Source organism: Macrobrachium rosenbergii, chromosome 33, assembly GCF_040412425.1.
Source record: "Macrobrachium rosenbergii isolate ZJJX-2024 chromosome 33, ASM4041242v1, whole genome shotgun sequence".
Lineage (NCBI taxonomy): Eukaryota > Metazoa > Arthropoda > Malacostraca > Decapoda > Palaemonidae > Macrobrachium > Macrobrachium rosenbergii.
In genome coordinates, this window is record NC_089773.1 from 2,569,609 (window position 1) to 2,596,884 (window position 27,276).

The 27,276-nt window shown below is 39.8% G+C and overlaps 1 protein-coding gene across 1 annotated transcript in view; it reads right to left on the reverse strand.

Annotated features, from left to right (window-relative positions):
- Positions 1-1,230: 1,230 nt before the first annotated feature.
- LOC136855798 (uncharacterized) overlaps positions 1,231-27,276 on the reverse strand; it is a 33,290-nt gene continuing 7,244 nt past the window's right edge. The window contains exons 2-10 of the mRNA XM_067133151.1: positions 25,043-25,075; positions 23,550-23,615; positions 15,030-15,340; positions 14,151-14,311; positions 13,651-13,763; positions 12,279-12,525; positions 11,436-11,597; positions 6,706-6,809; positions 1,231-2,238 (exon numbers count right to left, since the gene is read on the reverse strand). Coding sequence (XP_066989252.1) covers positions 1,471-2,238; positions 6,706-6,809; positions 11,436-11,597; positions 12,279-12,525; positions 13,651-13,763; positions 14,151-14,311; positions 15,030-15,340; positions 23,550-23,615; positions 25,043-25,075 — 1,965 coding nt within the window. The 3' untranslated portion in view covers positions 1,231-1,470. The remainder of the gene's footprint in view (positions 2,239-6,705; positions 6,810-11,435; positions 11,598-12,278; positions 12,526-13,650; positions 13,764-14,150; positions 14,312-15,029; positions 15,341-23,549; positions 23,616-25,042; positions 25,076-27,276) is intronic.

The following is a 27,276-nucleotide window of genomic DNA, read 5'->3' on the forward strand; positions in this document are numbered from 1 at the left end:
TATTTGTACTAAAATCCAGTGAGAGAATGGGTCAAGTTTGAGTTTGTGGCAACATTTTTCAGCAAGAATTTCTGCCAAGATTCAGTAAGAGTTCATGCTGTGATATATGAAATTAGTTCTCTAAATATGTTATCACTACAGTACTGTATTACTATCACCATTCAGTAGTGTAAAACCATACTGCCAGGGAGTTTTGATATGCACTTGACAAACTGTTTAAAAGTAAAGGGTTCGGTAAATTGCAGGACCTATACATAAAGGGTTGAAAAATAAGTGACATTTTGTTATAATTACTACATGGGTTCTCTAAGCTTAGAAAGAAAGGTTAGCTTAACTTGGCTTTGTCAGTGGAAATGAAGATATGATAGCCCAACCTCTCCTATTTAAGTTGAACTATCTGAGCCAATACACTGTCGACACAAAATACTTATGAGGAATCCTGTAAGTCAACAAAACTTGAGAAAAGGGAATCTGTAGGTTGACTACCATTCGGTAGACTGGAATTCTCGAATATTTCAAGTGAAGAAAAATGTGGAACTAACTTACAAGCCTACAGGGAAAAAACGAGGCATTCTTAACACTGGATAATGAGTTTTAAACATAAAACGGTCTGGAGTAAAATAATGGTGATATAAGACAATCAAAAAAAAGAATAGGAGAAATGATACATATATAGAATTTCACATGGAATTCTGAAGAAGGTAAAAAAAATCTGCCAATGTTTCACAGACTCTTAGTGTTTGTCCCCTACTTGCCAAGAAGTTGACTCATATATTGGCAACACCTTACTTCTCCCTTCAATCTTTGATATGTCATTAATATGATCTTGAATTACCACCCTTCTTTAGAATTTTCATAAAAGGATGAGCAACTCTACATACCAAGCATGAGACTACTGAATCATTTCTGTTGAAAGTCCCTCCAAATGGAATAAGAATGTAAGGTATTTCTCATAATACTCTTCAAAGGGGAGACATCTGCTTTGCAAGGGGGGGGGAGGGGAAGTTTCAAAAACTTGCTACAGACATTGGAAGCTTGGTATGAACAATGAGTTAATTCAATCTTCATGAGCCAAGTCAATACTAAAACTATTTATCACAGCTGATTAGAATGATGCTGTCCATCTGTGAATTATCTTCCAAGATTTGAGTTCAGCAAACACTGACTCCCCTGTGATGAATTTCACATGCACCATCACAAGAGAGGTTATCTAGGATATAAAAGGGTCTGTAGATTTATGAGCCTTTACCAGAAAAGATAAAATCACATTACATTGCACATGAAACTACTTATAATGGCAGGCATATAAAAGGTTTATAACAACATATTCTATAAAATATCTTAACAGGATAATGGGAGTTTCTATATAAGAATTATTTATATTTCAATACAAAAACAATATAAAGTACCATTCTGTACACTCATAAATGAAAATGAAAGACAAAAATTCATGATAACACTGTGAAGTTATCAAATGGAAGCAGTCACTGATTTACTCTCCCCTCTTCTCATTCTTGGCAATCCATTCTGTCTCGAGTGAGCTGAAGTTGATAGATCTGTTGGCTCGGGATTCATGGGTCCCATCTGATGCGACAGAGAACTCTTGACTTTCGGATTTACTGACCCACACTTGCTCATTGTCAGCCGTCTCGGATGCTGCTGCACGTGTCCTCTGTCGCGACCTGCGGACTTTTCAGAGCAATGTAGAGGGGGAAACTGATGTGTCTGGTGTGGTTCAGGTGAGATGGATTTTGAAGACATGCTTTCTGGAGAGCCAGGTTGATCAGAGGTCGAGTCTGGTAGTTGGTCAGGTGACGCTGAGTGACGTGGAACTATTTTAGGCACACGAGTCTGAGATCTATGACTTGGGGAGGAATCTGGTGAACAGGATGTATGCGCAGAAACATGAGGTAATTCAGTTGAGTCAATGATTGGCGTACAACTATACAAAAGCTTTGAAGTTGCATTCTTCAATGGAGGTTGGTCTTCTGATGATACCGGCGAGTTCTGGTCGGAAGGTGAATATGGAGGTAAGGCAGTGTCTGAGGTATTACTATGTCTGAGTGAGGCGGCAGAGATATCTGCACTGCAAAGGTTTTCTGGTTCCTCTGTTGATGGTTTGGGCGTCTTGGGAGATTCTGGTCGCTGGAACGTGTAAATGAAATTGTGCAATTGCTGAATTGCTCTGCGAACATCATCCTCTTTTTGTTGTAGAGACTTTCTTTCCAACTGCTGTGCCTACAATGATACATTAAGAAGAGCGATTCATAACTAACTAAATACATACAGAAAAATTTTAACTGATCATTTTACTTCTTGTAAATTTGTAAAACTGCCTAGTCCTTTGAGTTATCCATACGGAGAGCTTTTATATAAAATACACAATTATCATATGTATATTTATGTTAATTATCATTATTATAGGTAAATCACACTACTAAATATTATTCTGAATTTTCATAAAGTTAGCCCAAAGAGCTGGCTCTGAAATCAGAGTGTAAAATTTGGAGAAACATAAAAAGATATATTGAAAGACAAAAAGCAATGGAGCTGAGCTGATGGGATACTGAAAGCACCTTAAGTACCAGTTGCAGTGGGCTACACAGGAAGCACCACAGGCAGAGAACCCTAAGAGGATGGCAAGCAAGAGATACTCAAATATGGTGCAAAGCAAAACAGACCAGAGCACATAGTGGGGAAGTGGAACGAAAACTAATGCGCTTTGGGAGTCAACTATGCCAATTACACTCTGAATTTGAATAAAATTTGCTGGTTCATTTACTCTAAGCTACTTAATGAGGACTGTCCAAGTCAAGAGCTCAGGAGAATAGAAGTTATGTGAATCCTCTTCTACCCTTTAGCTTTGTAGAAAATGTATAAAAAGTGATCCCAGTGTTTCATGATCTTATTCTAGTGAAAAGTTTGTAAAACCAAAATAGCAATTGCATTGAATTTCAATAATGCACTATTTGCTGTTTCAGATGAACAATATTTGCTAATGCAGTTAAGAATAAAGTCAAAAGTTTGCACATGTAAAACCCATACAGCTGAACACAATTGTTGCTTTGGTTAAATAATCATTGCTAATTTTATTCACATAGTTGAATCAAGAATCCATGTATGAAATCAATGGATCAATCACTGCTTCAGCCAATGACTGCACCAGCTGGTGATATATTCACAGGAAATGAGGATTTAAATCAGCATTAACATGTCAGAATTTAAAAGCATCTAGTCAAGCACAGTTTCCATGTTAATAGTGGGGTCAAAAATGAATATTTCCCGGCATCTTGCCTCCAAATGCTATACCAAATCGTCAAAATCTAGAACAAAAGTCATGCCAGAGATTTGTTAAGGTGGTGTCACTTGAAATAAACTTCTGTTCTACCCTATGTGTGGTTTGGTAAAAAAAAAAAAATATTAATAATACTTTGTGCAACACTGCCACAAGACTCACCATTTACTCACTATCAAAGTGTCAGAAAAAAATCAAAAACCTTTAAAAAAAAGATATGAATACTGTAGCTAGCATACAAGATATGAAGGCTTACAGAGAGTTATTTGTAGCCTTCAGAAGAAAGAATCACTGACTTAAGAAAAACACTGAAAAATATATCAAGTAAGTTAGGGTGCTGAAAGGTTCTCTCATTCCTTTACTCCTAAGCTACATCCCTCTTCTGTTTTCTACTGTATTCACCAGTTCCAACTGCTTAAACTTGGTCTTGCACCAGTTTTGACCGTATTTAATAACAAAACATGAAGTAGCAAAATCCATCAAACTACATTGTCAACGTGCACTGTACTAAGAAACCAACTAGAAGAGAATTCTTTGAAATTGGTTGGTCTATCTCATGGAGCCCTCTAGGGACCATGAGCGTAACTCCTTGGAGGATGAACAGCAGCTACCAAAAATAGGTTTTTCCTACGTCAAAATCTGTCTTATGGTAACATTATAAATACAGTAAGTATATTGAGACCTTACTCTAAATCATCAGTATGAATAGAGGAGAGCTAGCTGAAAGCTTAACATGAGGAGCAAAGTTTACATGTGATCAAGTAGGTTTCTTAATCACTATAGGAATGATGGTACAGTACAACTCAACCACCACTAGTCCGGCATCACTGGGACCTACAGGGTGCCAGATTAGTGATTTTGCCGGATTACACTCAGAATACACTTAACCCAACAGTTAACCACCTCATACTACCTTTAAAATACCCTGTAAATCAGTACAAGTTGGTTAATAAGGAAAAAAGAAATATTAAATGAAAATCAAGTGAAATTTTAAAAGGCATGGGCAAAATAAATGGTACAGTTAATTTTTTGAATTACACAAGAAAGTTCATCACCGTTGCTTCCAAAAAGAAGAGGTGGAATTTGCAACTAAGAACATTTACATGTTAGCTGAAGGGCTGTCTGGATTCTCATTTACTTCATCTTGGATTTTTTTTATATATATTTTATACTATTTTCATTTATAGTTTTACTGTAATTTTTCATTTTTATTTTTACAGCCCAAAAGATAATCACAATCGTGTGTGTAGGTACGTACGAATGCACAAACTCATTCGCTGGCATCGGAAAACTTGCTCCAGCTTGTTTTGGTTCCTGATGTTAGGCTTATAATTTTTTTTATTTATATTTCATGCTAAATTTCATTTACATTTTTACTGTATTTTCTATTTTTATTTTATTTTATTTTTACAACCCAATGCAATTGTGTGCGTAGAGTAAGCACTAATGCACAAATTCATTTGCTGCAATCGGAGAACTTCCTACAGCTTGTTTTGTTTCATGCTGTTACGCTTATGGTTTTCTTATTCATATCTTATGCTATTCTCATTTATATTTTTACTGCATTTTCTATTTTTTTTTTACAACCCAAAAGATAAATGCAATCGTTTGCATGGGGTACATACATATGCATATAAGTAGTGCCAACAAACAGTAGTGGCAGGTTGTTGCAATGACAGGGGAAATTTAGAATTGCACTAGCCGAAATTAGAGCCAGATCAGTGACGGAACCAGACTAATGGTTGCCGGATTAGTGATGGTCGACCTGTATTCAGTAACAATGGTTAACCTGGGTGACACTTGCAATAGAGAAAAGTGTTAGAATAATCATTTCAATGTCAATGTCTTTTTAGAATGAGTCCTTGCCATGAGCTGCGCTCGGCTTAGGGTCCAACACTCTAGTTTAAATTACGAAGAATGTTACCTGGTAAGAAAATGAATATTTATCTATGGCAAGTTGTTAGTTTAAATCCAGAATTACGAGGAATATCAGTGGGTTAATAGTGCTTAAGTTGTATACAAAGCACATAAATTCAGGCCATTTAATCACAACGTATCATCTGTAAACATACCACAAAAGCTAAAGGCACAACAAATCTGTACAGTACTCTCCTAAAGGGCACAATAATTTACATAATAGAATTCAGCATCAGCATAACCTGCTACAATGAAAGTACAGTAAAACCCACTTATTCGCGGGGGATGCGTACCACACCCCCTGCAAATGGCTAAAATCCGCGAATACTTAAAACCCCTCTATAAACACTTAGAACTGCCTATTTTGATAGTTTAAACACAAGAAAAACCCTCTAAAAATGCTTATACCTGAGTATTTTAATACTTTTATCACAAAAAGTGCGTTTAGTCACGTAAATGATATGAAAATACAATAATTAGTGAATATTTCCCAGACTGCGGCAAATTTTCCACGAATAATGGGTAGATACATTCCACAGAGAAATCCACGAATATGTGAGCAAGAATCGTGAGAACACGAATATGGGGGTTTACTGTACCTTCTAAACTGCCAGACTGCTTCATGGCCAAATCCTATGAGCACACATTTTTATCTAATAGATCTACTGGTTGTCAAGATCCACATGAAATCTTACAGGATGAAAGAAGACACCTTCTGTAAGATTTTGTTGTGGTGTTCAAAATGAATTTTGTTTCTAAATCTATGGTGTGAGCTCATATAATTCCAATATCTCAAGATTAGATAGAACAACTGAAATAAAAAGAATACTGGACTCATATTTGTTTAAAAAGCCAATCAATTCTTGTCACACATATCAACAATAAAAAATACCAGTAACTGAAGTCCATTAATACTTTTCCAAGATATTTTGTAGACAGAGCAACATACACACAGACTGACAAATACAGGCAGTCCCCGGTTAACAGTGAGGGTTCCATTCCTGGCTGAGCGCCGCTAACCAAAAATCGGCAATAATAGCACTAATAACCAGCTTAACGGAGCCGTTAGCTGGATATCGGCACTGTTAACCAGAAATCACTGCCACTAATGACCAGCTTAACGGCGCTGCTAACTGAGATCGGTGCCGCTAACCAGAGAATGGCGCTGAAAATCCGGTTAAGAGCGATGCTAGACAAGCGCTGTAAAACTGGATTGGCGTTAACCGATGCTGCTGGTAAGCAGCGACTGCCTGTGCAGACAGACACACAGGTGTATACTGTCTTCATTAGTTAAAGTAAAACTACCATACTAAAAACAAAAGTCAGAGACCTCATCAATGACAACAAGCACTGCCATCATGATAATAACCATAACCATTTTGACTCTTGTAGAATAAAAGTTCAACTTGTATTATCATTGTCCAGTGTTCCAAGTGCTGTACAAAATTAAATAAAAATCAGAGCAATACAAACAAACTATGTACGAAACTCACCTCAAAGGCTACGGCTAACTGTTGTTTTCTCTCCTCCAGCTGCAACTTAGCAACTGTTAGTTCCGCTCTCTGGCGTAGCAGCTGCTCCCGCAACTCCAACGCCTCTGTGAAGACATTTAGTCATGAAATGGATGCTCAGTTTCTCCCTTTTTTTCGTAAGCATGCTATTGCAATTGCGACAAAAGGTGGTGTCCTCTCTAAATGAAGCACTGAATTCAAGCACAAAAATAGTAACATGAAGCTTCTACGCCAACTAACAAAACAGCTACCTTACCTCATCCTAGCACCCATTTGAAAGCCGAACACTAATAACACTGAACTTGAATTACACAGACATTAAAACAATTAAATATGAACATGCCTTGAATAAAAATGTATGTAAAATAGTTTATTAAGTAAAAGACAAATATTATTAAACATAGTCTCTTGTGTGCCTTCTGAGCTGCACTGATTCCATGTTTGCTTTCTTCCTACTTAGCTGTCCAATTTCTTCGACTCGGCCTTGCTCCACTCACCTCTAACTTATGAACAAGTCCTCCAGACCTGGCATGTGGAAGTCTAACAATGGGACGCAGGTTTGGTTAAGTTACTTCATAATGATGATGAAGCAGCAGTAATAATGACCTAAAATTTCCTTACTTTTGATCATGATAAACGACTGTCATCTGAGTCTGGACTTTATCGCTTAACTCTCCACTGTGCGTTTTATAGCACGCACCTCTCCTTCCAAGAGCTATACAAATAAATAATCATAATAAATGTACATACTGCTCATATAGAGACTGTACCATAACTTACAACCACGCTAAAATGTCTGGCATTTGGTGCAAGATGCAACATTATTATTACGATAAAGTACCATCAGTTGAGATCACTGCACCGCTTTCAAGAATAACTGAACTTGCCTCAAAGGTTTGTTCCAACGAGATTGTATGAAAAGTAAAAATACAGTTGACAGTGTGCCAAACTATGCTCACTGTATGCAGTACAGTCGACCCCTGCTTATTCGCATTTCAGCATTCAAGGCTTCACCTATTCATGGATTTTTCTGTGGAACGTAACTCCAAATAGTTTGTGGAAAATTCACCTATTCACGGGCTTTTTTTTAGAGCAATATTCACTTAGTACTACACTATTTTCATATTTTCATGACTAAATATACATTCTTTATGTATTGGTGTTTGAACTATTAAAATAGGCAGTTAGTATATGCATTTTTATAGGGGGTCAAGTATTCGTGGATTTTAGCTATCTGCAGGTAGTTGTGGTCCCTACCGCCCGCAAATACCGGGGGTCGACTGTACACTGTACGAAGTAAAGATGTTTCATATCCTATGTATATTCCTAATTAATACCCTTTCAGCTGACAGAGGTCACACTCACTCATAAAGAAAAGCTCCCCAGAGAGTTTATTTTACTACTACAGGTAGTTAACTGTCCTGTATGGGTACAACCTACATGATATCTTGCCAGTATTCTTTCCAAGATCTCTTTTTCACTTTTTTCTATTTCCTCTGGTCTCCTCCAGCCTAAATGCTCCACCTCTTGCTCAAAATTTCCATTCTCATTTCAAAACAAATCCTTTCAGCCAGTCCTATATAAACCTAGAAAAGTTACTAACTGGTCTAGTTAACCAACTTCACTCCCAGCCTTTCATTCAGGATCATAAATGCATTCGTACAAAAGTCAAAGTTAGTCATTTAACCCTATTCCTCACTCCAAAATCTTAAATACTCTTGAAGAATGAACTGACCAAGAATTCTGACTTCCAAAAAGTCAGCCCCAAGCGAGATACATCCAACCAGGACCACTACTGAAAAGTCAGTTTACAAATATTTCAGCATAAAAAGTTGTACAAAAAGCACAAAACTGTGCTAACCTTTACTAATTCTTGATACATGAAAAATGATAGGTACCATAATCAATATACACAAAGTCTTACATCAATACCTCTCAGAAAAACAAAAGTTACTTGACAGAAACTTTACACTTTCCACTTACCTAAAAACACAAAAACAAGCACACTTATTCATGGCTAATTTTTATGACATCCAGAACCAAAATTAAAAAAAAATTACAGAAAAGAAGCAAGCTCTTTAAAACCCTAACACCATAAACATTGTACGATGGAAGACTCATGAGGTTGTGCTGTTGAAGCAAGACATTTCTCTTGAAAGAATTAAGATGAATTGCAAACTGTCATAATTACCTTACCAGTCTCCCTTAGTAGGACACCACCTATATATATTCTTCCATGCATTATACGCATAAAGATATTGCACAACTTAAAAGTAAAGACGGCTTCTTCAGAAAGGACCAACTATGGGAAAAATGCCTTAAAAATATACTTGTACAGTATAGCAACACTGGCTTTGTGGATGAAATTATGAAGTACAGTATGGCAATGCAATAAATATTCAAGTTCAGAAAAGCAACAGATTGCAATAAGCATACTGTGCATAGCTTTATCACTTTTGACATGACCAGCAAGAATAAAAAAAGTAAAACTTAAGATCTAAATAGTCTTTAAAAATTACTTTAGATACTGATATTTGAAAATTCTTATTATTTTAGGTATTACCTAAATACGTAACAGGCAAAAACTACTACGGTAAAGGCAAAATCTAAACTGTCTCCATATTCCATGACACGATGTCTGATTAGTTTCCATTCACCTTTATTTAGAAGTGCTGATCAAGTGCAAAAACTTTATATGAAATTCTAATTTCTGGTCTAATAATAAAGAACTCTTCAAAACTGACTTCTGTAGCATGGTCTTGTTCAATATTATATACCTGTAGTAAAATGCTGAGCATACAATACTTAGTCTTCAAGAACTGCAAATGCTTTTACAAAAGAACATCTGTACTGTAATGCCAAAACTTCTGTATAAATTTGACATCTGAACTAATTACATTTACTCTCACTTCTAAGATATTTTACAAAGTTTCAGTGTCTTATCTATAACAGATTTGTTCAACATTACAAATTAAATTACTTTACATTTAACAATCAAATAACATCATCATTGCAGGTAGTCCCTGGTTATCGGTGGGGGTTCCATTCCTGACGGCATGATGATAACTGAAAATTGCTGATAACAGTGCTTACTGGCACCGACAACTGGATATCGGCGCTGATAACTGGGGATCAGCACTGCTGTTAAGTGGGGATTGGTGCCAATAAGCGGAGATCGGCGCATATTGGTGCCAAAAATCCGGTTATCATTGTCACTAGACAAGCGCCATAAAACTGGATTGCCGATAACCGGGGACTGCCTCTATTACTAAAGTATTTACTTTAGGGTTTCCCTTTACGAGGATGAGATCCAACCTCTCTCGTTTCCTTGCATCCTCTGCCTGAATTCATAAACTCATTGTAAAAAGCAAAATCACTAAAACCAGCTACCTACTGCCCATTTCCAGCCCAGCCCCAGAGAAAGCGAGAAATCCACCATCATCATAAATGTTTTTATGTTGTTTTTCCCAAGCTGGGTTAGACGTAAAAAGACTTATCTCCACTTTCCTCTCCCTGTGCACTTTCTGCCTAAACTTCCAACAGGTCTAAGTCTTTACCTAATCTCCTTTTCAAGGATTTCTTGGACCTTCCTACAGGGAAAGGGTGAAAAAAAAAAGGAAGAAAGATGTCCCTTGACCACAGAGGAAGTGACAGACCTGCCTCTTAAAAGGAAGGAAGGTTATATACATTGGGATCAACAGAAGTAGGAAGAGAACGGAAAAGTGACATTGTCGATAAACAAGGAAATAAAAAGTTATTAAATCATGTAATCCAAAGACTCCTGATTTCCACAGGTTTCTAACTACAGTATGCCCTTTTTCCATGTCTTTCCGGCCTTCCCAATTCATTCTTTTAAATCAATCCTACCAATGGCTGAATGTTGTTTCAGGCCCACTACTTTGGTTTAATCCAAAGAAAATACTACAAATACAATATTAATACTTAAGAGATCTGATCATCTAGTACAGTATGGCTAACATACTTTCAAACAGTATCTGTTAGGGTCTGCCACTCATCTTCCCCAAGCTTCATATTCCACAAATCTCCACTCATCTCCTTCTTACCTTCTTTTAGTTCTCATCTAAGTAGGTCTGGGTCTTCCTACTCTTCCCATGCTCATGAAAGCCCAGCTGGCACTATCACAGACTATTCTTTATGAAGTGGTGAAAATGTCATGCCCTTTCATCACAATCTCATCTCCTTATAGAACCTCTGTAATGTAATTTCCCTTAAGGTAATAATTCTCATTTTATCCACCTATGTGAACTCTAGCATTCTTTTTAAATCTTTATTCCCAAAGAGGCAAAACTTTTGATATAGTTTTAGTCATATTTACGTCAGTATAGCAATACAGATCATACTAAAGTTAGTGAAATCTCATTTTTGTAAGCTATTTCAGTCTAACTGAAGCATAAAACTTATTCCACCTGCCTATTTTCATTAATTTCCATTTTATTGTTTCACTAGATTCCAACTCAAACCCTATATTCAGCATCAACGTTTTTAGGTTTCTGAAATATAAAAAATCTGAAATATTTAACATCATTAATCCTACCAATTTCAATATCAAGGTCAGCCTTTTCTGTCTGTACACTGCAATAACAACACCTATGAAACTTACTATCAGGGTCAGACCTTTCTGAAGAAGCCACATGCAAGTTCCAACCATTCCAAACACAGGACAAAGAGGACTCGTCATTACCTTGACTTACCTCTACGCCTGCTATCATGCTGAGGGTCGATACTTGTAGAGGCTCGAATTCCCAGCTGCTCACACGTGAGACACAGCCAAGAAGGAGGAGGGTCTGCATCTTCCAGGTCTACGCAGTGACTGTGATACATGACTCCACATCCATCGCACTGGATGTCTGCACCTACATTGAAAATGTGATAGCTGTATATTGCTTAGAATGTTTGAATTTATGGTACAATTTAGAGAATTTCAAAACAATTTTACCTAGGGCATCAAAGTAGCTCTAAATTATTCTCCATGATGGAAGACACAAATTATGCCAATTACAGTATTGTTACAATACAGTATATACAATGGGTACTAAACAAAAGACATTTCAAGCTCCAAACTGCACTGCCAAAAACTCATAGATCTTCATTTCCTTAACCACAACTGTGGACAGTCTTTCTGTCAGTGTTATGAATGTTGATGTTGAAAAATTTGATAAAGGCAGTAATGTTACTTTTCATCTACTGTGCACCTCTGACTTGATACTACTGATCTGCAGCATTTTTATACCAGTGCTTATGCTGGTAGATTTTTTATTTACTCCATCATTATTTTCATCTCCATTTAATTTTTGATCTCTCTAATTTTTTACATTTTACCTGCATTTACAAGCACTTTGTTCTCTGGGAGCTTGCTAGACACAATAATAAGCTAATGACTTACTCCTGAAGCATATTTGTACATTCTAAAAAATCATGCAACTGTGCAATACATTTCTTCCATGAGTACATATTGGACCTTGAATCTATATGTGAATAATATATATTGAAGCCCTTTAACTTATTAATCACACAAACCTTCACATTCAACTTACCTTTCACATTACACATGGGGCAGATTTCTTCAGAAGACTGTGAACTCAAGGGGAAATCTTCTTCAAGTGACTGAGGAGATGTAGGCTGCGAGGGAAGGTAAGTGGTAGGTGGTGAGCACGAAGACTGGGCAGGTGATACTGGACGGGACTCGGGGCGAGATGGTGGCTGGGACAGAGGTCGGACTTTGCGTCGTAAATTTGGAGGGGATCCAGCTCCACTTGTTAACCAAGCTCTGCGCTTTCGACGCTGAAATGGAAGGCTCGCTCTCAGTCTCTAACACAACACCATTACATGAAACATAACTGGTGTAGTGAGAGACTGGCACAGTTTGGCTTAAAAGTTCAATAACAAATATTCAACATAAAGTATAATACTGTCACTAAGCTGTTTTTGGCTAGAAGGGTTTACTCACATATATAAAATTACACTTAAAAACTAAAACATGTTGAAAACCAGTTATGAAATAAACTAGAAATGACATCTCCTTTAAGGTATTAGTTTCTGAGCCTTGATTAGCGTGTTGGTTAAAATTAAGGCATTGCCATCACAGTGCTAGTGATGGTGTTGAACTCAATGCAATGTAAGGAATTTACTTGCTATCACTGCAATACGACCTTAAAAAATGATAACTTCTGGGATATGGTTATCTAATCTAGCTATTTCATTTGCTTATAACTAAAAAATTATGGGTTTTTGGATGCTGCTACCAGGTATTGACAAAAAGTGTTAAAAACAAATACTGTATCAGCGCTGTTTCGTAAGTGGGAAAATTAATTGCTTTCCAATTGTATATGCATTTACTGGCAGGCATTACAAGTGATATTCCTAGGTTTGCTTGTCCAAAAGCATAGTAACCTAATCCAAACCTAATACAGTACCTATACATGCTGGATAATAAGTCAAATTGCAGCAATGTGGCCACTACCCAAATTGCGCAGTGAATTTACCCTCATTTCCCTGTATTCAGGAAGCAGAAAAAACACGTAACTGGTAATACACTAAGAAGCACTAATGGGTCTACTGGCGAGAGGCTAAAGATCCTCTCAAATGATCACGTCTATAGTATAAACAAAGGAACAGTATATTACAGGCAGTCCCCAGTTATTGCCAATCTGGTTTTATGGCGCTTGTCTAGCAACAAAAATTGGTGGTTTTTGGCGCCAATATGCACTGATTTCCGCTAATTGGCACTGAAACATACCTAACACAGGCAACAATCTCTGGTTATCGGCACCGATATCCGGTCGGTTATCAGTGCCGAAAATTGCCGATTTTCAGTTATCGGTGATTTTCACTTATCGTCAAGCTGCTAGAACTGATCCCCCACCGATAACCGGAGACCACCTGTATTATTGAGCTGGGTTTACCTACCGTTTCTGGTTTTTCCCATATTGTGCTTGAAAAGACGTGAGAATACGCACTATGTTTCCGTCTCTCGTACCTTTTCGCTAGAACTTCTTGGCACTCACTAACAGTAAGGAGCCCTATTTGGGGAAAAATAAAAACACATTATTACATACCATTTTATATACAGCACTCTTCTTTTATTGACTGCAAAATAACATCTTAATGCTTGCAAACAAAGAGGAAATACTGTAATACCTTTCTACACATAAATTTCTCTGTTTTAAAAATCAAGACCAATTCAAAGTATAGTAGGACTACTTGTATTAATGCTGCTCATCAATGAAGTTATGGACATTCAAAAAACTATCTCTGTAGTTACCCTTATAAAGTACGACTCTTTTATGGATATACTGCACTGGAATATAACCCGACCAAAGAACTTGTAACACACCTTTACAATTTTAGCGTAAGCAGCAACTGGTCATAATAAGAAGCCAGAACGACTACAGCCATGCTCCACTTACCTAGGGCATGCATGAACTCATCTTCACTGACAAGATCATGAACATCTTCAACAGAATAATCTGCTGTAGGTGGCTGGAAGTTATGCAAGCGCTTTTCTGGGGAACACCACCAGCTCTGTGGACTACCAGGGTCACCGGTGGCAAACCCTTCTCCTGTAACGCTAACAAAATATCCTGTGGTTAGATTTAAATTAGCACCCACTCCAGTTAAGAAATTCTAATAATATACTAGTAGAACTCATTTTCCCAACCAATTCATAAAATGTGTGTATCAAATGACCCAGTTTTTGCTTGAACCTCACTATCCAAGATATACCCACCCACAACACATCATTTGACTTGTTGTTGCTCAGATATGGACAGATGAGCAGATAAATGAATGAACAAAGTGTATAGAATCGATAATACGTACAGCAGTAGTGTACATTATTCATTTATTCAACTTCATGAAATGCAAGGCATCAGTTGGTACCTATACAACAAAAATGTGATACCGATGATGGTTCGTTATTTAAAGTATGTTCTCACCCAAGTTTCCTGATTTGTAAAATTTACTTTAATTTCTCCTGCCCTTAGAAAAATGATTAGTTGAGCTCTTGCCCCAGTTACCAAGGAGAAATTAGTAATCTATGGCAACTGTTTCTTCCTATCTACTATCTAGCTTTGGACTTCCAGTTGCCACTGTTACTGAATTTCTTAACTAAGGTTAAACATCATTCTTTTACGTTCTCTTCGAATTTTCTTGACTCTGCACCCGGCCAAGATAAGGGACTTTGGATGACCCCTCCTGTGGCCTTTGGATCTATAAAATAAACAAGTGAAAATAAAACTCACTTACATTGGAGCCTACCTTCCATCACAACAGGTCATTCACCTTACCTACAGTCTAGAGGCTGTTCTGGACTGGCACGAAGATTATTGTTTGGCCGTTCTGCTGGGTATTCGGGGTATGATATCGGCAAGGTCTTCACTCCTTGACCAGCGTTGCAGATATTCTGATGATCAACAATTTCTGGGCTTTTGGTGCCTGGAAGACTTGGAGATAACATGGATTTCCTGCCATCTTGATGCTGGATATCATTGCCATCTAGTTCATTGGAGGTGGAGTGTACCTCGTTTTGGTCCTTATCATCAAAGCACTGAGGACGCTTCCTACTGCGTTCTTCTCTTAGTTTGGCAACGACCAGTTTCTGAATAAAAATCATTCTTTTAACTAAGAGACTTTAAAAATTATATGAAGGCTGAGTTATCCAAATTATTCAAAGAGACTGTAATCAAAACCTGTAATTCTTTCTCTAAAATAAGAATCATTATATTATACCATTTACCTATATCCTCAACGTAAGTATCTGATAATTATGAAAGAATTGCTATTAATTAAGATATGGTAGTTCAATAGAAAATGGTATGCAATACAGAAGATATAATCAATTTGTGGAAATTAATCTTTAACACGAAATCAGGATACTGTACAGTACTGGACACAAATGAAATCTGTATACCCAGCAATCTATGTACCTGTGGATGCTTACAAGCAAACCCTTGGGATAAGTAAAAGCATTTGAGAATTTCATTACTATCTCAAGGTCATACTAAAGTCTATGGTTTCTTGTTTGTCACTTTTTCATAAGTTGTATTTCAACAGAGATCTTTCATGTTCACAACTGATCCCTGAAAAACCAGATTCACAGAAAAGCAGAGGCACCAATATGCAGTAAATGTGCCTCGCTGTCGAACTTCTCAGTTCCAGAGGTCCTTTCCTTTATTCCTCACACCGTTGGACTGTGGAACGGCCTCCCTTCAGAGGATGTTGTGTAGTTGGAACTTCAGAAGTTCAAGGGAAGGTGCAATGCATTATTACCCTAATACTATTCTTCTTGCATTTTAATATATTTTTATCTGTTTGTTAATTTATTAATATGATATTTTTATGATAAAATAAAGTTTTGTACATACTTACCCGGCAGATATATACTTAGCTATAGTCTCCGACGTTCCCGACAGAATTTCAAAACTCGCGGCACACGCACAGGTAGGTCAGGTGATCAACCATACCCGCCGCTGGGTGGCGGGAATAGGAACCATTCCCGTTTTCTAATCAGATTTTCTCTTCCACCTGTCTCCTGAGGGGGAGGCTGGGCGGGCCATCAATCGTATATATCTGCCGGGTAAGTATGTACAAAACTTTATTTTATCATAAAAATATCATTTTTGTACATGCAACTTACCCGTCAGATATATACTTAGCTGAATGGCACCCTTGGAGGAGGGCAAGAGACAGAAAATAACTAAAAAAAACGGGAAACAACATATGTTGTATGATAAACAAAAAAAACCATGGTTCTTACCTGATTGGGCAGAAGACTTCATGGATACTGTCTATGAGTCTGCTTGCCTCAGGAGCTTCAGCGAGGATGTGACCTGTGACTGACAGCCCTTCTGGATCGTGCCAATGGGGGATGACCCACTAACATGGCCGAGCCTATAGCGGATCGTGTCAAAGGGGCTGACCCACTTACATGACCGAGCCTACACCTGAATCGTATCAATGGGGCTATCCCTCTTACATGACAGAGCTAGGTGTCCATACAAATTACAAGGAACATGACAACCAATCCCGACCACCTGACCAATCCTAACCTTGTTAGTGATAAGAATTGAAAGGGGAAGCATAATTCCATCACCCTCTTTCAACCAACCATAAAAACACACACCACCAAGCTTAAAAACAACTAAATTAACTAAACTAAATAGGATTGGATTCAGCTCCCTGTCCCAGCACCGAATCCGCAGATAAATACGCTCCTAGAGAGAAGCACTTATCATACGTTACTCTAATATCTCGTAAGTAATGAGATGCAAACGTTGAATTACACCTCCAATAGGTTGCCTCTAAAATAGACTGGAGAGACAACGTCTTGTGAAAAGCCAAGGAAGTAGCAATGGCTCTCACCCGTGTGCTTTCACTCTAAGGAGCTTAAAGTGCTCATCCTCACATGAGATATGCGCTTCCTTGATGACGTCCTTAATAAAAAGGACAGCGCATTCTTTGAGATCGCTCGTGAAGGATTCCTGACAGAGCACCAAAGACTTTCAACCGATCCTCCCAGAGATTTCTTCTTTTCTAAGTAGAATTTAAGGCTCCTGACAGGGCATAGAGTCCTCTCCAACTCATGTCCCGTCACAGAAGAAAGACCTTTTAATTCAAAGGTTCTTGGCCACGGTTTAGAAGGATTCTCATTTTTCGCTAGAAATAATGGTTTAAAGGAGCATACAGCCGAACCTCCCTTAAAACCAACAGAACCGTCTAAGGCTTGTATTTCACTTATTCTCTTAGCTGAGGCAAGGGCAAAGAGGAAAAGTGACTTCCTGGTGAGGTCCCTGAAGGAAGCTTGATGAGGAGGTTCGAATTTTTAGACATTAAGAATTTCAAAACTATGTCTAGATTCCAACTGGGAGGTTTCAAGTCCTGAATTTTTGACGTTTCAAAAAGACCTTATAAGGTCATGAAGGTCTCTGTTTTCCGAGATATTCAGATCTCTGTGTCTGAAAACTGAAGATAACATACTCCTGTATCCCTTAATTGTGGATACAGCGAGGTTGCAATGTTCCCTCAGGAAGATAAAGAAATCAGCAATGTTTGTCACAGAGGTACTGGAAGAGGATATCTTATTGGTCCTGCACCATCTTCTAAAGACCTCCCACTTCGACTGGTAGAGGCGCGAAGGGTTGAGGATCTCCTGGCTCTTGCAATAGCCTTAGCAGCTTTGTGCGAAAAACCCTTCGCTCTGACCAGACCTTCGATAGTCTGAAGGCAGTTAGACTGAGAGCGGGAGATTCTTGTGGAATCTGTTGAAGTGGGGCTGTTTGAGAAGATCGTTCCTGTGTGGAAGCGATCTTGGAAAATCTACTATCCATTCCAGTACCTCTGTGAACCAGTCTTGAGCTGGCCAAAACGGAGCTACCAGTGTCAGTCTCGCGCCTTCCGATGATGCAAACTTTCTTACCACTTCTCCTAGGATCTTGAATGGGGGAAAGGCATATCCGTCTAATCCTGTCCAATCTAGGAGAAGACTGTCTATTGCAACTGCTCTCGGGTCCGATATCGGAGAGCAGTAGTTTTCTAGCCTTGCATTCCAGTGGGTTGCAAAAAGGTCGATATTCGGCCTTCCCCACAGGTTCCACAGTCTTTCGCAGACTTCTGAATGGAGAGTCCACTCTGTGGGAAGGACCTGATCCTTCCTGCTGAGAAGGTCGGCCCTCACATTCCTCTCTCCCTGTACAAATCTGGTGAGGAGTCTGATCCTCCTCTCCTGAGCCCATAACAGCAACGTTTTTGCCGTTTGTAAAGGGAGAAGGAGTGTGTTCCTCCCTGTTTCCTTATATAAGCCAGGGCAGTAGTGTTGTCTGAGTTCACTTGGACTACTTGTCCTGACAAGGAACTCGAACTTGATGAGAGCCAAATGAAGTGCTGATAGCTCTTTCTTGTTGATGTGCCAGTTCACCTGGTCTCCCTCCCAGGTGCCTGACACTTCTCCGACCCTAGTGTTGCCCCCATCCCGACTCCGAGGCGTCTGAGAACAACACTAGGGTAGGGCCGGTAACTGAAGAGACAGTCCTTGGCATAATTTTCGAGGGTCTAACCACCAGTTGAGATCCTCTTTTATCTTGTCCGAAATTTGGAACAAAGTTGCTAAGTCCTGAGACTTCTGGTCCCAACTCTCCTTTAGGAAAAACTGAAGAGGTCTCAGATGAAGTTTTCCTAAGGAGACGAACTGTTCCAGCGAGGAAATGGTCCCCAGCAAACTCATCCACTCCTCGCTGAACAATGTTTTCTCCTTAGAAAAACTGTCACCTTTTCTATGCAGCGATCTATTCTCTCTTGGGATGGAAAGGCTAGAAAATCCCGAGAATCCATCAGAATCCCCAGGTAAACAATGCTCTGCTGCGGAACAACCTGGGATTTCTGTAGGTTTACTAATAGTCCAAGGGACTGTGTCATATTTAGGGTGATCGACAAAGTACTCCAGACAACTGTCCTTTGATTGAGCTCGAATCAGCCAATCGTCGAGATACATTGATATCCTCACTCCCTCTAAGTGAAGCCAGCGTGCCACATTCCTTAAGATGCCCGTGAACACTTGTGGGGCCGTCGAAAGACCGAAGCACAGGGACCTGAATTGAAAAACTTTTCCCGAATCACGAACCTCAGGAACTTTCTTGAGGAGGGATGAATGGGAATGTGGAAGTAAGCGTCCTGCAGGTCCAGGGAGACCATCCAATCCCCTGGACGAAGAGCTGCAAGAACCGAGGAGGTAGTCTCCATTTTGAATTTCGTCTTGATTATGAAGAAATTCAGGCGCTTACATCCAGAACCGGTCTCCAACCCCCGAGGATTTCGGAACCAGAAAAAGACGGTTGTAAAACCCGGGAATGGAGGTCTTGAACAGTTCTATTGCTTCCCTTTTCTAACATTTGTTCCACTGCTAGAAAAAGAGCCTGGTTCTTGATGGGATCCCTGTAGCTGGCGGATAACTCCTGGGAGTTGATGTTAAAGGAGGACTTTCCCTGAAGGGGATAAGGTAGCCTCTTCTTAAAATGGAGAGGGACCAGTCGTCCGCCCCTCTCTGTGCCCAGACCTCGGCGAATTGTAGCAGTCTGGCACCCACTGTCGTCTGGAGTACTCGTTCTTCATTTGGTCCTTCTGATAGAACGAGAGGAAGACCTTCTCTCTCCTCTCTGGTCTTTTGCTCCTGAAGGAGGGTCTGGGAAGGACCACCTCGAAAGGGCTCCTGAAAGGGAGCCTTCTCCTTCTTAGCGAAAGGGACGGCAGGTCTGACCCTCTTCGAAGACTGGGCCAAAAGGTCTTGTGTCGCCTTTTCAGATAAAGAGTTTAGAAATCTCCTTCACCAAGTTTTGAGGGAAAAGGTGAGGAGAAAAGGAGCAAACAGAAGAGAGGATCTCTGAAGAGGAGACACAGACTTCGTGAGGAAAGAGCTGAATACTGACCTCTTCTTCAGAATAGCAGCTCCGAATAAGGCAGCGACTTCCAGCGGAACCGTCCCTCACTGCTTTGTCCAAGCAAGACAAAACACTGCTGAAGTCATCCAAACACAGGAATTCGGGATCCTTGAAGTCCTGTTGGCCAAAGCTCCAAGAGACCAATCCATAAAGTTGAAGACCTCCACAACTCTAAAAAGACCCTTGAGGAGATGATCCATTTCACTCATTCCCCAAGTCGCCTTCGCTGAAGAAAGGGAAAGTCTCCTGGAGGAGTCAACTAGATTAGAGAAAATCTGAGTCAGCAGATGTGGGGAGCCCCAACCCCATAGGCTCCTTGGTCTCATACCACATACCTGATTTTCCCAAAAGTTTCAAAGGAGGAAAGAGAAAACCGTCTTACTTGCATCCTTCTTAGACTGCATCCACTCCCCTACTCCTTTAAAGGCCTTCCTCATCGAAATCGTAGGGCGCATCTTGACAAACGAAGAGGGTCTAGTTGACTTGGTGCTGTCCCACAAAGATCCCGGAGAAGGAGGGCAGCATGACAAAGAGAATCTCCAAACTCCTGAATTAAAAGAGAAGCCAACCGTTTGTAATCGAAACTCCAGCGTCCTTAGGAGAATCCTCTTCTGAAACTTCCTCCAAAGCAGCAGGCGGAGAGGAAGGCTTAAGAGAAGAAGAGCGCCTATCAGGAGAAGCGAGCCTGGAAGGAGAAGCACTCCTGTCCAACGAAGAGCGCCTACCAGGAGAATGGCGCCTACCAGGAGAATGGCGCCTGACCCGGACGGGCGCCTGTCAGAGAGAGGGGTCCTGTCCACTGATGAGAGCCTTCCAGGAGAGGAGGCCTAAAACGAGGGCGCTTGGTAGGAGAGCGGCGCCTGCCGGAAGGAGGAGCTTGGAAGACGCCGGCGCCTGCCCAAAGGAGAAGTACAGTGAGGCGAAATGCGCCTGGGAGGGCGCTTCTCTCCGATGGAGCGCCTGGAAGAAGTGCGCCTGCTGGGAGACTGGCGCCTGTGCAAGGAAGAGCGTCTACGAGGCGAAGAAAACTTGCTGGACGAAGGAAGCTTGGCAGGAGAAGAGCGGCGAGTTGAAGGCGAGAGCTTCCTGGAACTCTTGACAGGAAGAAAGTCATCCTTCCTACGAGAAGAGGAGTCCTTAGCAAAGAGATCCAACAAGCGCCGATAACTGCTCCTGGAGGCCGATCAAAATCTTCTTCGTGGAATCCTTCACCCCTGATGGAGAGGAGGAGGGGATCTCTGAGCTCTCTTCCTGACAATAGGAGAATCCTCCGGGAAGCGCTCAGGGCTCGAGTCCAAGCGCTCTACTCTAGGAGCCTTCCAAGATCTCTTCAAAGGGCGCGACTCCTCAGCCGAACTCCAACCACGTCTCGGAGAAGGCGCGTCAGGACGCGAGAAACACTTTTTCAGGATGCCTTTTCTATGGCGATCCAAGGCAGCCTGGGACGCAACAACAGGATCTGCCGAAGGGCGCCTGATCGTTGGGGATGCTCTACATCCTCCCTGCGGCTTTCGACATTCCTCCTCCACTGGTCCTGGGAGTTTGGAAGAGGTCTAGGCCTAGGAGCAATGCGGAGCCGATCAGACGCCCCCTCCACTACACTGGGGACACTGCACATATCACTGTCACTCTTACCTTCCTTCATCGCGCGCAGTTGCGATTTCACTGAAGAAGTTCGCTTTCATCGCAGCCATTTCAGAGGACGAATCCACAGGTTCGATGAAGGGAGAAGGGGCTGAAACCAAAGGATTAGGAGAGTCTACTGGGTTAATTTCAAAATCATGCTCAGCAGAGCGAGACCTACTCGAGCTTCTGGAGAAGCCTACCTAACTCTATCCTTTTCAAGCTTCTTCAGATAAGAAGACAAAACCTTCCATTCCTGATCAGACAATTTCTCACACTCCTTGCACCTATTGTCCGAAGAACAATCATTCCCCTACACCTCATACATACAGTGTGAGGGTCTACAGCTTTCGGCAACCTCACCTTACATTCTTGCCTAGCACACACACGGAACACAGGCGAAACATTAATGTCAGACATCTTAATGAACAATTCAAAAGCAAATCAAAAAACAGTCCACAATAGCGTATGCCAAACCAAAGATCCAATACGTCACCAAAATCAGGCCAAAAGATCCTCAGCAAGCGAGAAAACGAAAATCAAAGCAGGAGGAACCAACAACAGATGTTGCGGAACCAGCGACAGAGAAAATCTGATTAGAAAACGGGAATGGTTCTATTCCGCCACCCAGCGGCGGGTATGGTTGATCACCTGACCTACCTGTGCGTGTGCGCGAGTTTTGAAATTCTGTCGGGACGCAGGTTCGGAGACTATAGCTAAGTATATATCTGACGGGTAAGTTGCATGTACAAAATTATTTTTTCTTTTTTAATAAGATGGATCTCTTCTCTCTGTATTTCCCTTAACTACTTCCTCTTATTTCTTCCTAATGAACACCATATTCTTTGGAAGCTTGAATTTCAAGTCAATGGCCCCTTTGGTGGGCTTGTTCCATGTGAATACGGTTCATCTACTAAATAATAATAATAATAATAATAATAATAATAATAATAATAATAATAATAATAATAATAATGAATATTTTTCATATCATAGGACAGTTTTTTAAATTTGTGTATGAAAGACAAAGTACAAAATCAGAGGACAATATTTCCATTTTTAACATTGGCATGCACTGGGAAAATCTAATTACAAATGAGGAAGTGATAGGTAGGTGCTTATACGTTGGAATAATACATTAGCCTGAAAGATTTGGCAGGTCTGAATATGTGAGAAATGGAAATAGAATACTGAATTTTGGCCAAAGGACCTATGAGGTCATTCAGCGCTGAAAGGGAAACGGAGAGTAAGTAGAAAGGTTTGAAAAGTGTAACAGGAGGAAAACCTTGAAGTTGCATTATGAAACAACTGTCTGGAGAGGGTGGAGAGAAAGATGGAAGAATGAATATGAATGAAGAATGTACAGTATTAGGAATCAAAGGGGTTGCAGCTAGGAGCCAAAGGGACGCTGCAAATAACCTCAAGTACTGTAATGCCTACAGTGCACCGTACAGGGTGCACTGACAGCACTACCCCTCTACGGGGGGAGTGTGAGAGAAGGGGAGAACAGTAGTCAGTGGAGAGGCAGAGATGGGGGTCTCCAATGTCATTTAATGGGCCATACGAAAATCTATAAATGAGAACTTGAACCAAATGAGAATTCAAGCAGATATTGCAAAAATAAAAGGAGTGGAAAGCACACAGTACAGTACACAGCATAAAAATGGGAAAAATTGAGTATGTCTATTCCTACAAAGGAAAAATCTGACACAAATGTTCAATAATGACAATAATTAAAAATGAAATAGATTTTACCTGATTCTCATTGATGGATACCAGCTGGCAGAGAACATCCAATATCTCTTTTTGCACAGATAAATTCTGGAACACAGAAAAATATTCTCAGCTCATAAGTCTGCTGAAACTTAAAATGTAAAGAAGTTGAGTGAAAAGGTACTTGCTAACAGTACTGTATACACAAGTGAATTTCCAAGCGGCTAATGATGAGTAATAAAGTATACATCTGTTTTCAAAATACTACAAAACTCCAAATATAAGTACCCTAACCATATCCTTTGCCTAACACACCCTTTTTAATTCAGTGTGGCAACTCTTACATTACCAAGATATTCCCTGGAGGAAAAACCAAAATGCAAAATAAGTGGAAAATAGTACTCTATGTATCTATAGATGATCTGACCACCGTAGCCATACTGAATATCAACAAGGTAATTACACGACCTAACGGGAATTCTAGTCTTTACCAAAGGTTTGAAATTTATTTATAACTTACAGTAGATTTTACAGTCAAACAACATTTGCTTCCTTAAATGACAATACAAAAATGCTTTAGGAATGGAATGGAATATAGAGTTTCGGCCAAAGGCCAAGCACTGGGACCTATGACGTCGTTCAGCGCTATAAAGGAGATGGAGATTAGGTAGGTTTGAAAGGTGTAACAAGAGCAGAACCTCGCAGTTGCACTATGAAATAACTGTTAGGAGAGGGTGGATAGCAAGATGGAAGAAAGATAATATGAATGGAGGTACAGTAAAAGGAATGAAAGGGGTTGCAGCTAGGGGCCGAAGGGATGCTGCGAAGAACCTTTAGTAATCCTACAGTGCACCCCGTGAGATGCACCGATGTCACTACCTCCCTACGGGGTTCACATGCTTTAGGGTACCAAATAACAACTGCACATTGGCCTATCAATTGTAACCTAAGCCATCCTGAGGCACCATGTCCTGCTCAATTCATCCTAACGTGCCATGTCTTAACTAACTCGTCTTAGGGCACCAAGTCTTGACGAACCCATACTAGGGCATGTTGTCCTACCTAATACATCACTGACCACAATGTCCTACCTAACCCAAGCAAGGATTAACATAACCAGGAACTTCTTCTCCGGGACCCCCAAGTATTTGGCGTCAATGACTTGAAATAGCTACAGAGATTACCTACACTAGACATATCAATAATGTCGTCCAAACAGTCATCTTGAATGGAAATTACTGTTGAGTATCATTTATAACATATACAAAACTTATACATGAATTTATCCTCGTTTGATTAAGCTGGCCTATGTCATTCCTGCTCCTTAAGTTGCCAACTGAAGTTATTGGATATATTTATTTTTAATCTTCTACAATAGTTGTAAATTACAATCTTTGAAACTTCTTTACGATGTTAACTTTTTCAATATATAAAAACAATGAACTTGAAGTAAAATGAGAGAGAGAGAGAGAGAGAGAGAGAGAGAGAGAGAGAGAGAGAGAGAGAGAGAGAGAGAGAGAGAGAGAGATACTTACATTAGGGTCTTCCTGACGTCGGCCAATCAAAATCTGTTAAAGGAACATTTTCAGAAGGTTAACTATACAGTATAACATTTACTTTGGTAAGGTCTAACATTGTCATTATAAATTATCATCAACAACAAAAATAATAGCAATCAACTACTTTATAATAAATGACAAAAACAATACATAAATATAAAGGAAATTACAATTCCAAACAAGTAAAAAATGCACCAAAGTGTCTTCACCACAATCGGGTTTTCTGTACAGCCGCTACAGCGTATAATCAAGGTCACCGAAAATAGATCTATCTTTTGGTGGTCTCGGTATAATGCTATATGAGCCATGGCCCATGAAACTAACCACTGCCTGTTGGTGGGTCTATCCTATATCATTGCCAGAAGCATGATCATGGCTAAATTTAACCTTACATAAAATAAAAACTACAAAGGATAAAGGGCTGCAATGTGGTCTGTTTGATGACTTGAGGTTGGATGATCAACATACCAATTTGCAGCCCTCTAGCTTCAGTAGTTTTTAAGACCTGAGGGCGGACAGACAAAGCCAGCTCAATAGTTTTCTTTTACAGAAAACTAAAAGTACCAAATCATACACACACAAAAACTGTAATTTCACAAACATTAACAAGAGCATTCAGGGACCTCAAATCTCTGACAAAGGTGAGGAGCAATCCACCCCAAAAAGGGTCTATTCTCCCAAAAGTGAGGTTCCTGTCTCTCACAAAACAACTTCTCTTTCCAAGAAGTTGCATTCCTATCTCAACCAAAATTTACTCACTTGTTGCCTGTCTTGAGAACTACCTTTGGTCAAATATTCATGAAAATCCACACATATCTTTCTGAGTAATCATTTTAAAAGGGAGACAGACGAATACAATAAACTGAAAGGGTAGAACGGTTGCTCCGCGGCGGCGACTGCCTTCTAACTTAACTCTTTCTACAGTTTTTTAGTTGCTAATTATGAATTTACCTTTCATTTTTGGAGCTCGAGTGTAATTAACCTGTAATTAACCCCTGAAGTCCATCCAACAAGGGGTTTCCATACGCGATCTTCACAAGACAGAGCACGGGTACGTCTGTTTCGAACAGTTCATATTTCGTCCGGCAAGTGCAATAACTTGTTAACGTATGGGTACCCAACCCCGCCCCCCCCCGGACCAGTACTAAACACGGCGAAGGGGCATTCCATTTGGCTGACAACAAATAGATTCACCGCCAGTATCAGAACCCCTAAAAGTGTAGAAAAAACCAGTTGAAAAGGTAAAAACAGGCACGGAGCTAATATATAGAATTACCACCGAAAGTGTAACCTCCTCAGTGTAAGCAAAAATAAATGAGCTGTGAAGTCCACCCTTAAGAGTACAATCCAGTACACTTCCCTTTTGTTATTGTGTATTTACACCTACTTCCAGTTTCTGGTCTGATTAGTGCTTGGACGGATGACCACCAATGTATGCAAGGTGGTAAACATGTTCACCATGGTGCTGATGTTATACACACTGACTCTGCTCAGTACTTGGAATGGTCACCATCTGTGAATACCACACACTATTAGCATCCCTTCTTTGTAAGAGACCCAAGTGTTACTGACACCTGCAACATACCATAAAAGCATGCATGCACAGTACACATCTACACCATACTGAGTGTGTATTGTTACCTGTTACTGACTTTAAACTGTGTATTGTTTTATACCAAGTTTATTTTCTTTTGGTGTGTTTCATAAGTAAAATTTTTATCTATATTTTGCTTTTTACGCTAAAAGAAGGTGCCTTACTCCTGGCTTCCAAAGAGTTACTTCTTCCTATTGAACACCATAATATTCTTTGGAAGCTTGAATTTCAAGTCAAGGGCTCCTGTGGTGGACTTGTTCCATAGGAATAAGGTTCATCTTTTGAATAATAATAATAATAATAATAATAATAATAATAATAATAATAATACTGTGTAGCCACAGGTACTTCTTATTAAATAACATCCCTTGATAATCACGCCATATTCTGGGCAAGATCAGGGATTAGATTCCTGTTCCATGAACCCTAAAAACTATACACATCCTGAAGGAAAACTGAGAGAGAGAGAGAGAGAGAGAGAGAGAGAGAGAGAGAGAGAGAGAGAGAGAGAGAGAGAGAGAGAGAGAGACCGCTCATCCTTGTAAGATATAGCCTACTGTAGTCTAATGGTGAAGTTTATAACTGTAGACTATATATATATATATATATATATATA